Source organism: Euleptes europaea, chromosome 5, assembly GCF_029931775.1.
Source record: "Euleptes europaea isolate rEulEur1 chromosome 5, rEulEur1.hap1, whole genome shotgun sequence".
NCBI lineage: Eukaryota > Metazoa > Chordata > Lepidosauria > Squamata > Sphaerodactylidae > Euleptes > Euleptes europaea.
Window position 1 is genome coordinate 98,810,802 of NC_079316.1, and position 17,335 is coordinate 98,828,136.

A 17,335-nucleotide genomic window follows, 5' to 3' on the forward strand; every position below is an offset into this window, starting at 1 on the left:
GACCACTCTTCTACAGGACCACATTGGAAAAACCACTTCTTACATCAAAGATTCAACTCATTTCATCAACAAAATCAGTCCGCTGAGACTCAATCCACAGGATATATTAGTCAGTTTTGAAGTTGTATCCCTCTTTACCAAGGTTCCAGTAAAAGACACAATCTAATTGATTAACCAGATTTTTCTGGAAGATATATCAGCCTTATTTCACCATTGTTTGACAACAAGTTATTTTCTATGGGATAAAGAATTTTATGAACAGATTGATGGAGTAGCTATGGGAAGTCATCTCAGTCCAGTAATAGCAAACTTTTACATGGAATATTTTGAAAAGACAGCATTAGAATCGGCACCTTACAAACCTACAGTCTGGTTCAGGTTCGTAGATGATACATTTACTATTTGGAGCCATGGTGAAGAAAAATTAATGGACTTTCTAAACCATCTCAATAATATCCATCCAAACATTCAGTTTACCATGGAAAAGGAAATTGAGGGTAAACTCCCATTTCTTGATACCCTTGTCATCCGTAAAACAAACTTTCAGTTAGGTCACAAGGTCTACCGGAAACCAACTCACACAGATTACACAAAAACTCCAACCACCCCCCCGACAGAAAAGAGGAATAATCAAAACATTAATGGACCGTGCAAGACGGATCTGTGAACCACAGTTTCTCAAGGAAGAAATTAATCATCTAAATCACGCACTGCTGGCAAATGGCTATTCCAGAAATGAAATCAGAAGGGCCATTAAACCAAATAAAAATCAGAAAACTCAGGAAAAACAGTCTCCCATAGGAAAGATATTCTTGCCATTTATTAAAGGAGTCACTGATAGGATGGAGAAACTTTTGAAAAAACATAACCTACAAACACTGTTTAAACCCACCAAGAAAATACAAGAGACCCCCTCACCTCTGCAGGAGTATATCATATACCTTGCAGTTGTGGACAAGTTTACATCGGGACCACACAACGCAGCATACAAACAAGAATAAAAGAACCTGAGAAATCAGCAGTGGCTGAACATGGACTGACCCAAACAGGACACAGGGTCTTATTCCAAGACACTGAAAGACTGGACAATTCTACCAACTATTTTGTCAGATTGCACAGAGAAGCCATTGAAATTCATAAACATCAGCACAACTTTAACAGAAAAGAAGAGAGTTTAAGAATGAATAAGGCTTGGCTTCCTGTCCTGAAAACCTCCAGACTAACAAAGACTACAGTCCACAATAGCCATGTGGATTAGCTTTGGATTTCACATGTTAACAGATCACTTCAGGATACAATGGTTCCATATTAACATACCACACCTTCATTAGCACATTATCTTGATACTTACAGGACAACGATTAGCACATTACCTTTGATACTTTTTGCAGGACAATGACTCAGCTCAAACCCAACCCCTTTCCGACTATATATTACTCTTCCTACACACTTGACACTGAGAGACACTGTCCTTCAGTGTTACTCCTCTGAAGATGCCTGCCACAGCTGCTGGCGAAAAGTGAGGGAAGAAAATATCAAGACCACGGTCACACAGCCCGGATAACCTACAAGAACCAAAAAGGATCTTCCATCATCATCTTTCCCCAAACTGGGAAATAAAATCTGGCAAGGGGGGAAGCATATTGTAAAAATGTGTTTGGTACACAGCTCAGAAATGTACTTATGCTCCTCAAATCAAAATGCTTCCATGCACAGTTGTACTATTATTGGACAATCTGCTTCAGTAATACTGAGGAGGCATCTGAATTCCAGAGAACCTCATTGCATTGCATTGGAAACAAACAAACTAAAGACAAAGGTGTGCAATCTGTAAATAATTGTAGTTTTGAAGAACCCCATGTAGAGCAGCACTACAGATGGCCTGGCCATGTTTTGCCTCTCTTCTGTTCACTCTTTTCACTTATAGGGATGCCACCCTGGATTCTCTCATCTATGCAGGAAGCACAGAATGTGATCAGCTATAATAGTGATTTTATGTCTCCAGTTTGTAGTATGTGTGGCTTTTAATGTTTTTTTTTATACATGCAAGCAACACTACTGGGAAAAAATGAGGGACTGAAATGCATTTCCTTCAACAACAACAAAAGGGGGGGAAACAAACTCAACCAAAATGTTGAATCCAAAGCGAAATGGTTGAGCTAAAAAACACTAAAATTACAAATATATAAATTTTAATATGATGCACAGTAAAGTTAAAAACAAGAGCCCTGTGGCGCAGAGTGGTAAGCTGCAGTACTGCAGTCCAAGCTCTCCTCATGACCTGAGCTCGATCCCGACAGGAAGGCGGCTCAAGGTTGACTCAGCCTTCCATCTTTCCGAGGTCGGTAAAACGAGTACCCAGCTTTCTGGGGGTAAAGGGAAGATGACTGGGGAAGGTACTGCCAAACCACTCCATAAATAAGAAGTCTGCGTAGTAAACGTTGGGATGTGACATCACCCGATGGGTCAGGAATGACCTGGTGCTTGCACAGGGGACCTTTATCTTTTTAAAGTTAAAAACATAAGGCCTATATCATAGACGAGTCATTCACAATCAATAAATACACAAAACTCATACACAGTTGATGTGAAATCATACAATGACCAAAGTGGGACCAAATAAGGACCAAACATGTTTGGCCTCAAAAAGGCCTTCCTTAGTGGTCAGACATAGAATTGTAGTCCAGTACACATCCTAACAGTATAATATTATAATGCACAGTAGAACACACATAAAAGCCCTTCTAGGATTATGAAGCTTCTTGTAAAATTATTTATTCCATATACACTAGAATATGGCTCACATGCTCCACCTTGTATTTCATGCCAGGCTTCTAAGGATGTGTATACATCAAACAGTGACGTATTGATTGTGAATGACTCACCTATGATATAGGCCTTGTGCTTTAACTTTATTGTGCACCATATTAAAATTCATTTCCTTCAGCCACAAGCCTACAATTAATTAGAATTAGCATACAGAATTAGAATTAGCACAACATCCTGATGCATTTCAGGTGTCTTACAGAAGACTGTGTCAAGTTTGAATCTCATAGTTACCCGTATTCTAACTCTGGCAGACTCAACTCCAGCTGGCTGTCCTGCTATAGACACCTGTGGAAATGGGAAAATTTAATTCTAACCATGATTGTACTGTTCTGATTCAAAGCTGCAATTCTGTTGGTAGCCTTAAAGACACAATTAAAATGCAATTGTACTTCCTGAATCTCCAATATATTGTAAAACAAATTTCTAATTATAACATTTCTCATACAATTTAAGCATTAAATACTAAACCATACAATTTAAGACATGAAAATAGAAAGCGATGTGCTGGAAGATTGTTCTTAAGTTGAAGTATTTAAACTATTTTATGTGCAAAAACACTGGATCACAAGTTTTGAAAAAAGTTAAGAGAGCTTTATGAAAGATGGGTGCTCTATCACAGATTGGCATGGGTCGCTGAAGCATATCTGCAACTTTCAGATCAACTGGGCAAGTGTTTTATCTGGCTGTGCAAACATCAGGAGGTCCCGCCCTCACTGCCTCAAGATTGGCATTTGTCTGTACGATTTATGGGGGAATGGGAGGCTTGGATGAAATACTGTGAATATGAATTAGGACTGGGGAAAATGGAAGAGTACCTTTTACTCTGATCTAGATGACATTAGATGACATTATTAACATAAAGAAGTGTAATTAATTATATTAATAGATTACTGTAAATGAAACTTAACTGAGATATAAGAATAATTAAGATCAGATCATATCACGATGGGATAGAATACTTTATTAAGAGGCGGACGGAGGTGATGGGGAAGTAAAAAAAAATTCCTTTATTTTTTATTTGTATTAGGTACATAAATAATTACAACAATATTAGTTATGATTTAGATTTTTATATTACTTTCATTGTTGTTTGTTGATATGGAAAATTTATATTATAAAAACCAATAAAAATTAAAAAAAAAAAAGATTGGCATTTGTCAGCCTAAAGGCTAGAATAGTTTTAAGACCATGTAGGATTGCACAGGCTGCAAAATGAAAACTTTGGGTGTCCCTTTACACCATAGTGGTTAAAAGAGGCAGGCAACAGCATAGAGCATATATGTTTGCCAGGCTCAATGCACTACCCTCTGTCTTGTTACATGGAAGATTTCATAAAATCCCATTTATGAATAGAAGAAGAAGAAAAGTTGGTTTTTATATGCCGACTTTCTCTACCACTTAAGGAAGAATCATGTGTGTGTGTGTGTATAAAGTGCCTTCAAGTCGCAGCCGACTTATGGCGACCCCTTTATGGGGTTTTCAAGGCAAGAGACTAGCAGAGGTGGTTTGCCAGTGCCTTCCTCTGCACAGCAACCCTGGACTTCCTTGGTGGTCTCCCATCCAAATACTAACCAGGGCCGACCCTGCTTAGCTTCTGAGATCTGACGAGATCAGGCTAGCCTGGGCCATCCAGGTCAGGGCAGGAAGAATCATACCGGCTTACAATTACTTTCCCTTCCCCTCCCCACAACAGACATCTTGTGAGGTAGGTGAGGCTGAGAGAATGTGACTAGCCCAAGGTCACCCAGCTGGCTTCATGTGTAGGAGTGGGGAAACAAATCCAGTTCACCAGATTAGCCTCTGCCACTCACATGGAGGAGTAGGGAATCAAACCCGGTTCTCCAGATCAGAGTCCACCGCTCCAAACTCTTTACTACACCTTGCTGGCACTCAGAGTTTGCCCTTATGGGAATAGTGAAATAGAATCACTTGCTCATGTCCTTTTCAATTTCTCTTTTTCTGCTTGCAGCCGATCCCAATTCATTGACCCACTGTTCGTAAATAGGGAATGGCTTTCTGATTAAATTAAGACATCCTACCTTATGACCACACAAAATCCAAAAATAACTGATTCAGTTGCAAGGTTTTTACAGTTAGCATTCAGATATCGTGAATGGAGTGTAGCATTCCCTAATGGCTGATTCGGGATTGTTTTAGCCAATTTTATCTATTTGTACTCAGATCTATCCTAATATATATTTTTCTTTCTATATGCCAATAAAGGTGTGTGTATAGTGTAAGTCAGTGCAATCAATAGAACAAGGAGACATCTAATAAACAATGTAATAGAACTGCAGAAATCTGAAACAAGGCATAAGTATTACACATTAAATGTTAATGCCAAAATTGACATTACATAAGTAGAAATATGTAAGTGGGCACCCGAGCAAACGAGGCGCTAGGGGGGCGCAGCCTGCAGCCGATCCTCAGGGAAGGAAGGGAGGAAGGAAGGAAAACAGAGAAATGGAGGGGGAGAAAAGGACGGAAGGAGACAAAGAAAGAGATGAGGGAGAGAAAGGAGAAAGAGTAATAGAAAAAGAGGAAGAGAGAAAAGCTTTCCCCCCTCCCACACACACACCCGCCGCCCCCGTGCAACCGGGCCCCAGCCTCCATACCCTCCCACCCCCCCACTCTGAGTCCACAAAAGGCCCTCCAAGCCCGATTGGCTCCCGGGTGCATGTTCCGCCGCCGGAAGCCACCGGCCTCTCCCCCCCTTGCCGCTTGACAGGCGGCGAGAGGGGCTTACAGTGTGCTGCAGCATTCCTGCATGCCACGACTGTAGGTGGCAACTTTGGGGGAAGCGTCCCTCCCCTTCCCCCTCCTCTCGCTGACCAACAGTCAAGAGGAGGTCCAAAGGGCACCGCGGCCCCAGGAACACCCTTGGGGAGGGCCGCACTGTGCTGTGCCTCCGCGGTGGGCCCTGGAGCTCCCGAGGGCCACTGAAAATGTCCTCGGGGGCCGCATACGGCCCCCGGGCCGGACATTCCCCATCCCTGATGTAAGATATGTGAGAGCAAGAGAAAAATGTACAGCAATGGATAACATGTATTAGTAATATAGTTCCACATTTCCATTCCTCTACTGAAGCATACTCCTGAATCCTTCTATTATAATGAAGCCTTATTTCCTCTATAAAAATGTCCCTCTGGAACAGTTTTGTTTTACATAGTTTGTACCCCTCAGATGGCCAATCTATGCATTTGGAAAAGGCACCAGGGATGGCCCTCTAGAGATGATACCACTCCAAAAATGCAGGTGAGTGCGCTTAATGGGCTTGAAACTGTTGAAGTGATTTTTTACCAGGCAGTGGGAAATGAACACAATCCCAGAAGATGGAGAAACTGGACAACCAAAACTCTGGCTAACAGCCAGTACAGAAAAGTGAAAGTACATGCATACATAGCCAAATTCAGGAGAGGGAAACTATGGAGGGACAACACACATTCAACAAGAACTGGATAAAATGTGCCATATTCTGTAAATCCACATATGACTCCCAGTAATGTTGACCATCTTTTAAAAAATATTCTGTAACATTTTGTATGTTCTTGTTTACAGATGATACAGATATAGAAACTCAAAAATAAACAGTTAGAAATGCAGATGAATAATTACACAATAAAATAATCTGCTAGATTTTTCAAAAATGCCTGTGGAAAACCAGCACATCAGAGAACAAAATGCTCTAAACAGCCTGACCTGTTCTTGTTTTTTAAATACTGGGAAAACTTATGGGGAAGTATTCAAACACTCTTAAACACCACCCCAGGAGGACTGAACAACACTCTCCTCAAAAGGTAGAATCATAGGGTTGGGAGGGACCACCAGGGTCATCTAGTCCAACTCCCTGCTTAATGCAGAAAATTCACAACTACCTCCCCCCCCCAAGTGACCCCACCCCTCACACCTCCAGTGATGTAGAGCAGTTATATTTTAGGAACATTTCTGAATATAAAACAAAACCTGATCCATATTTACGGATATGATGGATAAACAGTCTTGAAGTACACTCACTTGATTGCTCTTTTCTGCTTGGTTATTCCTATTAGAGTCCGGAAAGTGGATGTGGCAACCCGTTTCCTCCATCACCTTTTTAATATTATTGCCTCCTTTGCCAATCACGTGAGAGTGCTCCGTATGAGATACATCCATCTTCAAGGTGACTCGATTACTCTGCAAAAGAAAACCAATGCAGGAAACCATTGCATTTTCTGTGTTCTTTAGCTAAGTACTAGTATGCAAACATGGAAGAAAAAAAAATCAGCTTTTAAGAAAGCAACCAGCTCCAAGCTCTTGAAAGATGGCTGACTTTTTTTCCCAGTGAGCATTACAAGTAAACCTTGAAATTACTGATCAATACCCTGAAGAAAAAAATTGACAGAGGCAGGAAATGAGAACCAATTTTAGATATTTGATACTAATTCTACCATGAAATTAATTCTGGGTTAGTTGGCAGGGGGGGGGGAATCCTCTCAGATTGAGAAGTTATGATATTACTCATTACAGTTCTTCTTGTTAATACAATGGTATCAATTCCATATATATTTTTAAAAAAAACCTTTGACAAATTCATGGAGGAGGACAAGACTATTAACTCTGGTAAGACCTGACAGCTAAACCAAATCTCTGTTTACAGAGACAGTATACCTTTGGTTGCCACCATGCTTAGGACAAACATGAAATGCCCCGGGGCCGTCTAGACCACCACTGTTGGAAAAAAGGATGAATAGACTTTGGTCTGTCAGTTCTTCTGTCTGCACCCACCCCGCTTGAGTGTCCAGCTTCTTTTCCCTCGCTGCACCAGTTCCTTTAACAGCACCCAAAGTCAGGGGGAAAACACTTTACATGCTAAATTTATATTCACCAATCTGCTGTTAAAGACACTGGGGTGGCATCAGGAAAAAAGCAGCAATCATACACTTCCCAACAGAGCTAGTGACTACCTCTATTTATCAGAAGTCAGAGATTTAAACATAATTCACAGAAAACAAACCACAGCCATGAGAGTGGCATGTAGAAATCTTTAATCCTGTGCCTCTTCCCTTCCTCCCATGGCTCAGAAATTCATCTCTTCATAGCAAACTTTTGCCTGTTGTTATGCTTAAATCACAAGTTACTGGTCTGTTCTTTTGCTATAGTTTGCTAAGCAAGTAGAAATGATTGGCTTCCAAGTTCCACACGAAGAACAGGAGGAAGATCAAGTAGCTCCAGTACAAGGTGCCCCACAACCATCGGCAGTTTGGTGTTACAGGCTATTAAGTTGATTACGCTGGGATTGAGCTTCTCAGACCAATCAACGTACCCACCCCCCTCCTGGGTAATTTTTAGCTCCACACTAAGGTACCTATGTCCATGGCAACCCGCTCTCCTAAATTCGGGTCACAATTCTTGGATTTCTGGGAGCTGCTTGTTAGGAATATCTCTATGCCATACCTGTTTAATAGTACTAACCCTGAATATCGCAGAGCTTTTATGCTTCTTCGGCATAATACCTTGCCCTCCACAGTTTTGGATGGGTTATATAATAAATGTCCATTGTGTGTGTGTGTTAAGTGCAGTCAAGTCGCTTCCGACTCATGGCGACCCTATGAATGAAAAAAGGGCAAGAGTCCAGTAGCACCTTAAAGACTAACAAAAATATTTTCTGGTAGGGTATGACATTCTAGCTGTATCTGAAGAAGTGAGCTGTGGTTCACGAAAGCTCATACCCTACCAGAAAATATTTTTGTTAGTCTTTAAGGTGCTACTGGACTCTTGCCCTTTTTGACTACTGCAAACAGACTAACACGGCTACCCACTGTGAACTATGAATGAAAGTCCTCCAAAATGTCCTATCTTTGACAGCCTTGCTCAGATCTTGCAAACTGAAGGCTGCGGCTTCCTTTATTGAGTCCATCCATCTCTTGTTGGGTCTTCCTCTTTTCCTGCTGCCCTCAACTTTTCCTAGCATGACTGTCTTTTCCAGTGACTCTTGTTGTCTCATGACGTGACCAAAATACGACAGCCTCAGTTTAGTCATTTTAGCTTCTAGGGTCAGTTCAGGCTTGATTTGATCTATAACCCACTGATTTGTTTTTTTGGCAGTCCACGGAATCTGTAACACTCTCCTCCAACACCATTATGTCCATTAGAAGCACCTAATTGCATATGTAAACAGGATGCACTTGAAACCACCGAACTCGTGCTGTTTGAGTGTAATCTTTATGATCACATTCGTACAGGCTCATTGGTCCCATTATTAGTGGACTGTCCCAGACCTTTAAGAAAGTGACGTTTAGAGTTCCTTTTATCGGTTTCAATGGCTAACCTATCTGCAAGCATGGCTAGGTTTGCTTGGCTAGCAATTAAAATTAGGCAGAGTTTTCTTAAGAACATACAATAGCCAACGAAATAGAGAACGAATACTGTTTGACTACACAGGTTGAATGCATGCTTATTTATTTATTTATCTTCCTAGTTTTAGTCTCTGTAATTTTAGGTTATTATCATGCACTCTAATTTTATTCATATTTAGTATTCGTTCGGATATTAATTAGCTAAGCACTTTGATAACCTTGCCATTTTTAACCATTTTGACTATTTTAACTACTTAATCATTTTAATAGCAAATCTATTTGTATCTGTTTTTTATCCTGTACATTTTAACCATGTAAATTTCTTTTATTTGATGGTCTATGTCTGCAAATAAACTATTGATTGATTGGATTTCTGGGTGTTGTTGGGCAAATTTGAGAGGTGTAAATTAGAACAATTATATTTTTAATGGTTAAAATAACTCTGGCAAGACCACACCTCTCTTGAGAAGCCACCAAATCACTGGCATGACCAAGAGACTAAAAGTACACCCATGGTACTTTAAGGTCAATCCACACTAATGGACATTTTTCATATTATGGATTCTTTGCTATAGTCAGTCAAGCTCAGAAATTCACTATGCATCCAGTCATTTTTTGGTTAAAATGATATCTGCCAGACCACTCTACATCTGTCTCCTGATTTCTGCTGCTACAGATTAATTATTTCACACTTCTCTTTTACCATGTATATAATATTTAGCTGCCATCTGATGTCCGTACACCCATTGACAGCAGCTGAAACAGAGTTGTACCCCTCCAACCCAGGATCTGGTGTTGGTTATGAAGTGCCTGGTTTTTACACTTTTAATTTTACGTGACTTAACTGATTGTTTCTAATTGCATGATGCCTCATGGGGCCTTGCTGGGCCAAAAGACACAGTATAAATTTGCTGAATTTTTTTTTTTAAAATAACAGAAGTGACCTACTGTAATGACTCAGGACTGAAAGATTTTAGAAGATTTAAAGGTACATCTCTGCTTTAATGATGGTAACCCTCTTTCACAAGAGATATTGGGATGTTATTTTAAATTGAAAACACCGTGTTATGTCTTAGGGTTGGAAGTTTTCAGAACATTAAGACTCATTAAAAGTTAGATTATTAGTTTCCTTTCCCCCCACTCCTTCTTGTCAAGAAACACTTGGGTTAGGAGTTAAATCATGGCAGCTCTGAGTACAGCAGTTTCCTATATATAATAGGGGAGAGACAAGTTGTAGCTCCAATACCCCATTTAAGCCTGAGCACGAAGTCATAAGCTGAGCTGCCCCAGTGATCACCACTTGCCCTTAACATGGTTTGTAAAGGATCTGAGGGAGGGGCGGGGGGAAGGAAAAGATCCAGAGAGCAGCATTTAGTGAGGTGCTTGAGCAGAACTATCAGCACTCCTGCAAGGTGCCTGCTTGGGTCAGGTATAAACCAGCTGTATAAACCAATGTCCTACCCCTCAGCTGAAGAGCCAGCACTGCACAATCTTTACAAAAAAAGTATTATTCTAGCAGGTTGTACATAGTGGGTAGGAAACTGTACAAAACAAGAAGTTAATCCTGGACCGACTCCTGTTGGAAATGATTGCCAAAATTTGGAGTTAGTCGACAATCCTTCTGAAATAGATAAGTGCATTTCTATTTCAAATTCTCATGGATAAACTTGCTCTTCTCTTCTACCATGAGTTAATTAAGAAGTGGTTCAGCAAAAACAAAAAGGCCAGCAGTAGCTAACCAGAATTTCAAGTCTTCATTTTCCACTAGCAGTATCTCAGCCCCACCTACCTCACAGGTAGGTTGTGGGGAGGGGAAGGTGATTATGAGCCGGTTTGATTCTTTTTTAAGTGGGAGAGAAAGTCGGCATATAAAAACCAACTCGTCTTCTTCTATCCAACAACTGAATGTTGCCCGGCTACAGCGTATGCCAATAAGAATCTGCAGGGTCATGACATTGCGGCCTGCTCCTCTCACGCTTAGTGAGGGTCCTTCCACCTGGCTTTTTCACTGGCAACCCCCAAGCCAGGTCAAATTACTCCAGATTAATAACATTGCATAATTTAGCATTTGAATACCTACCAAATACTACATGATCTTTGTTTAATGGCTTTGCTTTCATCCAGGATGTCCCTCCCTCATTTACACTACAGACTAGAGCAACTGCACATTTGTGTGACTTTGTTTTTACAAGCCTCAGTGGTATTTTTCTTCTTCCATGCAAATGTAACCAAGCAGGATGTAGATTTCTGCTTTAGCTGTTGCAAAGCAGATTGTGGTTTGCACCAAAGCAGCAAAAAGAGACTTAATGTGATCATGATGCGCACGATCAAAATGCGGTGATATTCTCGTATGCTAAAAAAAACCCAAGTTCTCCAAAGTACTTCCAGAGTTCCTGTAGGGTGCTGTCATTGATTTGTTTTATGGCATGTAAAGGTGAACTACTTGAAAGTGTATCGAATTTAACATGGAAATAGCCACTGGTGCATTATTAATGTTAATGCTAGAATTCAGTGAAAATGTCTGCTTTCTAACGCAACCTGAGATGGTTCAGGGACTTCATTGTGCTGACCCATTCACCTCTGTTGTGTCTAAAAAAATCAAAAGCCCGAGACTTGGGATTCCAGTCCTGAATCGGGTATCTGATTCTCATCTTACTTTTGTGTCCAAGACAGACATGATCTTCTCCTTGGCTTCTTTAACATTTTCTTTGTTCCCAGAGACTTTAATATGGGGATCTTGAAAAGAAACAGAGAGATTACTTTGAGTCAGCTATACAAATAACTTAACAAGTTACCCATATTTTCTAACAGAAGAGTCAAACCCACACAGCCTTGGACACATTTCAGCCATCTATCATTTTACGTAGTCTGCCTATAAACAGTAAAGATCAAAAGTATGCACATGCTCCATTAGGGAAATATCTAAAAGGTAGCTGCTTGATAAGGAATTTGTTTACAACTATACAAACTCACTTCCCAAAGGACACAAACTCAATTTAATTAGGGAATGCTATGGGACTCTACTTTAATGAAACAAAATTTCCAGGTTACATATTAACACTTGGGGAATGCAAAACTGACTCCACCAAGCACAAAACAGCTTCAGTACGGATCAAAGGTACACTCAGATTATCTGAAGTCATGGCAAATTGTTTGCTAGAAGTAAAACTTCCTAGCCCACACAATGCTAGCAATGTGCCACTGGAACTAAAGAAAAAAGAGAATAAAAATCATCATTGTCTGGGGGCAGTTGTTACAACACATAATCAGGCAAATGGGTACATAGAAGTTGGTGTGCAGTCCAGTGATAGCTATCATCACCAGATGGTCAAGCTAAGGCCCAATGAAACCTACGAGAAAGAAATGCTTCAACAAACTTAGGGTAGGCTTGACATGCCAGTCAGCTAGCTGACTGATCAGCTGTGGTGAAATAGTCTATGGCCATTAACGCATGGCTACAGAGTCCTTGGTTTGTCCCTCTCATGTCTCATAATTTTCTGAAGTGCGATCAGAAAACTGAACTCATGAGAGGGGCTTAACCGCACAGTGGCTGCTGCGGCGGCAGCTGGTCCGCTGGTATGCCGACGCCTCTCTCTGCCCTCTGCCTCCTCCAATCGCGGCGGCCAGTACACCAGTACATTACTGCTGCTGCCTCTCTTGTGTGGTGGCAGTGGCGAAGAGAGAACCGGGGAAGAAGGGACAATGGGGCAGGAAGTAATGTTGATCCACGCATGCGCACAAGCAAGCACTCTGAGTTAAAGTGAAACTTTCACTTTAAATCGGGAAAACAGAGGGATTGGAAAACAAAGTAAAGTAGTGCAAGGGAGTGGGTTGGTCCCGCGGGAGGGAGATGACCATGCGTTCGGTCAAGAGACATTTGCTACATTCCAGGGAGAAGTGCAAGCCAAACCAACCATGAGTTAACGGCCTAAGAAGTAAGGAATGCCCTTAGGCATATTGGTGGCCTCCCTTTTCAAAAACCTCTTCATGGTATTTATTTAATAGCAAAGGAGAAGCTCTTTTTATCCTTCAGGTCTATATGTGCCCTCCCCCATTTAGGAACACACAACATTATAGCCATGTAGAAACACAGATTGTTGTCTCTGTGTGTGTCATTTTTAGGGTTTTAAGGCTTTGGGCTTTCGGGGCCATGGTTAAAAATCAACACAGTCATTACTAGGACAACTTTTCATAAATAACTTTTCACAGATAACTTTTTATGGTCCTTTGGATCTGTTCCACTAATGGGCAGAACGTCATTCTGGAGCAAGGAGTCTTCCCCCAATGCAAGAGGCTCTTTTGCCGGCATCAGAGAGTGGGCTCCTTGCGTCGGATAGAAGGGCTGAATTTATTGGAAAAGGTTCATGGGAAACAACACAATGGCTTAGAATTCCACTACTCCCACCCACCCCCCAACAGTTATTTAAGCCCCTCTTTCATTATAACGAAACATTTGCTCTTATTTGACCAATCTGTTTACCAGATATTTTAGAGTAGCGGGCCCTGCTACTCAACGCATGCCCAACATTCTCTGGGCTATGCCTCAGCACACACACACACAAAGTCTGAAGGACAGCGGCAGTCTCAGGTTAGATTCAATATGGTGTGAAATATGGATGTGAAAAGGTTGTCTCATTCCCCGCTCAGTTAAAGCAACACATTTTACACTGTCAAAGCCAAAGGGGGGGGGGAAGAACTCAGAATGCAACATTAACAAATAGGGGCTTAACTGGAACACTTCCTTGGCAGCTCCTAATTGAGCAAGAAAATGTATGCTGCTCCCCAAAGAACATGGTAACAGAACGAAAGCACGGGGCCACTTCTTTAGTTCAAGTTCTCCTGGCAGGGTTTTTGCCTTGCTAACTGGATGTGGAAGTAACTTCAGCAAAACAGAGAACGTAGACTTGATACATGAAACTAAGAACGGACAGCACCATCTGGTGTTCCTTATACATCTCCCAGACAACTATTCAGTGAAGTTGAATTTTGAGTGAAGCCTGATGTCCTGACATTACCCTTTTTACACTGAAGCCATGCATTTGAGAGACAGATTTTCCACTCATGCGGCAGATGATTTAATGACATGATATTGCCTAGATTAGAAACTGGATTTTGCAGCTGAACTCCATCCACCAATCCAACAAAGAACGCTTCCTTAACCAACTGAAAAATGCTGATTGGCATAAACCAATCGTGGCAGTCATCCCCAAAAGTCCTGAGGCGTGGTCCTGTGGTGCTTGGCTGCCGGTGGGACTGGCCTCACCGCCAGTGTAAGTGCGTGTAATCACGCAATTACACGCAATTACACGCACTCCTCAGCTGCAACACCAGCCTTCTGCAGTATTTCAATAGAATGCTTCAGCACACTTACAGCCCATTCCTGAGGTTTCGCCTCAAAACCTCTTAGGAGGCGGCATCACCTTGCTGCCAGTGTAAGTGCGTGTAATTGCGTGATTACACGCACTTACACTGGCGGTGAGGCCAGTCCCACCGGCAGCCAAGCACCACAGGACCACGCCTCACCCCTCCACTGGCGCGGCCGCTCCATGGCGCAGGCCACGGTATAGAGAGGCCGTGCCGGCACAGGGGGAGCTCCAGGGGCGGGGCGGGGGAAGGAGCCACTGGTTAGGTGGCTTCCTATCCCCGTTCAGCCTGGGACGCCGGCGCTAGTAACGGCGGTGCTGCGCCTCCTTAGCAGGCGCAGCCTCGATGTTTCCTATGGAGCGAAAGCCCCCAATTAAACAAGAAAAAGTTGCGAAACTGCTTTTTTTTTTTTAACGCCGTACGGGAATTGGCTTAGGAAGAGGCACCACCGCATTCTAGCTGTATCTGAAGAAGTGAGCAGTGGCTTATGAAAGCTCATACCCTGCCAAATTTTTGTTAAGTCTTTAAGGTGCTACTGGACTCTTGCTCTTTTCTACTCCCAGAATAAAGGTTCATAATTAATTTTTGCAGTCTAGCAGGCAAACTGGCAGCATAAAGCTTGTTCCATAAACGTGAGTGAGACACTGACTCAAAAGTAGCTCTTAATTCGATGAAAGTTGGATACAAAGGTCGAAAACGCATGGTTGCTTTAGCCTCCTTTATTCTCTGTTTCAGCCAGGGTTCAACCTGGATCGAACACACGTTCGGCGAAACGCATGCGTTCGATCCTGGCTGAATCCTGGCTGAAACAGGGAATAAAGGAGGATAAAGAAACCATGCATTTTCGCCCAAAGACCCTGGCACAAATACACAATGAATATATTCTAATACAATCTCCCAAACCACAGACGTAGGTATTTTGCAACATCTGAATTTTCTGTCTCAAGAGCCTATAGCTATGTTTTGGCCTTCCTGCAGTCAGAATCGAACCAGCTCCTATTGCAGCTACAAGAGATACACTAGATTTTCTAACAGGCAAACTGCTAAAAAAAAAACCAAAAAAAAAAAAAAAAACCCTGAGTCAAACAAATGAATAAGTGTAGTCAGCTTTGGTAATGCTGACTGACAATCTTGAGCTCTGACAATTTTTTCCTTTAAAGGGCTTCTGTGCAACTAAATATCTGTACAGCAGCCTCAGCTGAATTCCCATTCCATCTTTGCCTAGGTGGATGTGTCTTGAGCTTGGACTGATCGATATCCTACTCCAATTCAGTTCCAATATTTATTCTGATGTAAATAGGTCGATGGTTGCTTACTCCATGGCCATACACCTTAAACTTAAAAACTTTGGAAAAGTGAGAATTATCAGTTAACAAGTAGTCAACCACACTCCAAAGGGGTTGATGATGATAATTTAGAGGTCAAAGTTATCAATTTGACCCCTGCATTATTAATACTCTTGTCTTTGGACCGCTGAGTCCCTGGAGTAGTTCTCAGAGCTCAGTATTTTATTTATCCTATGGCTCCTTTCCCAGAGCAGAACATATTAGAAATGTGAAGGCTCAGACACATAAGTCAATAGTAATTCTATTCCTCTTTCCCGCGTTTTCTTTACAAAATTCTGTTCTTTCAAGCCCCTCTAAATTCTGATACTGGAGAAAGAGTGGTTAGACCTTTCTGTGTGGGCTGAATGTTGGATACTGCGTAGTGTATCCACTGAGAAAGGGATGATAAAATTTGTACTAAGGTTTGTCACTTATTGGGAAAGCTTGCCCTCTTCAGGCACAGGGAAAATTTAGATCGACAATTCAACTATTTTGATAGCAGCATGCTAGTTACTGACATAAGACTCTAAGAGCAGAGGTAATTCTAGGAGACAGAAGCTCGGTGGGATCCTAACGAGAACAGGAGATTGGGAAATAAAGATGCATATTGAAGCAGCTTCCAAAAAGGTTGGTGTGATCTGTGACGGATAAGGGGTTAATCTGCAGCAAGAGCTGACAGACCAAGAGTGGGCAGAGCCAGAGAGCTGACACTCTGAGCTCTGAGAGACAGAAAGCATTCGAAGCTTGGGACCCAGCCTGAGAGGAGGCTGTGAAAGGAGTCCCAAGATTGGAACCAGCCAGAGAAGGCTGTGATAGATTCTGAGCTTGGTAGCAAGACTGAGCGGAAGCCAGACTGTACTCTGTCAACCTGAGGGGTTCTGTTAAAGCCGAAGCTATTGAAACACACAACCTGTGGGGGTGACAGGAGTGAGAATTGGGTTAGAGAGGACCCATTTTCAGGTCACAAAGGGGAATTAGTCTCTGGGGTAGAGCTGTTCCGGTAGCAGGGAGGTGTGGAGGATTACGGCCACTGGTGTGGGGTAGTCAGAGAGAGAACTGGAAGGGGGATTTTGGATATTTCGCCAAACTTCTGTGAGTTCTCTGAGGAGGGAAAGGAACTCAGACGTCCTTCGCTCCTGTGAGCTAGGCTGGGGACAGAGTCTGAGAGTCTGAATCTGAGTAACAGTTCTAAGGGGCAGAACTAAGCTTGAAACTAAGAACTGAAGGAACATGATTGAAGAAAACACCTAAGCTATCTCTCGGAAGTAATCTTGTGTATATAAATCTGACTCTGAGTTTCCCCTCCAATTTCTGCCTTTTCCTTGAAAATCAATCTCTGTGGCTTCTGTTCAATAAACATCCCTGTTTTGTCTGTTTAAGTTAAAAAGCCTCTTGTGTCCTATTTCTCTCTGAGGAAATACTGGCGTGGGACTGGAGGAGAAGGAAAATAATCCCCTAACAAATATACTCAGGCCAACACTT

The 17,335-nt window shown here is 41.9% G+C and overlaps 1 protein-coding gene across 1 annotated transcript in view; it reads right to left on the reverse strand.

Moving 5' to 3' along the window:
* Positions 1–17,335, reverse strand: part of BICC1 (BicC family RNA binding protein 1) — a 155,982-nt gene that overhangs the window by 36,019 nt on the left and 102,628 nt on the right. Inside the window, exons 4-6 of the mRNA XM_056849360.1 lie at positions 11,821–11,900; positions 6,844–7,002; positions 3,061–3,114 (exon numbers count right to left, since the gene is read on the reverse strand). Coding sequence (XP_056705338.1) covers positions 3,061–3,114; positions 6,844–7,002; positions 11,821–11,900 — 293 coding nt within the window. The remainder of the gene's footprint in view (positions 1–3,060; positions 3,115–6,843; positions 7,003–11,820; positions 11,901–17,335) is intronic.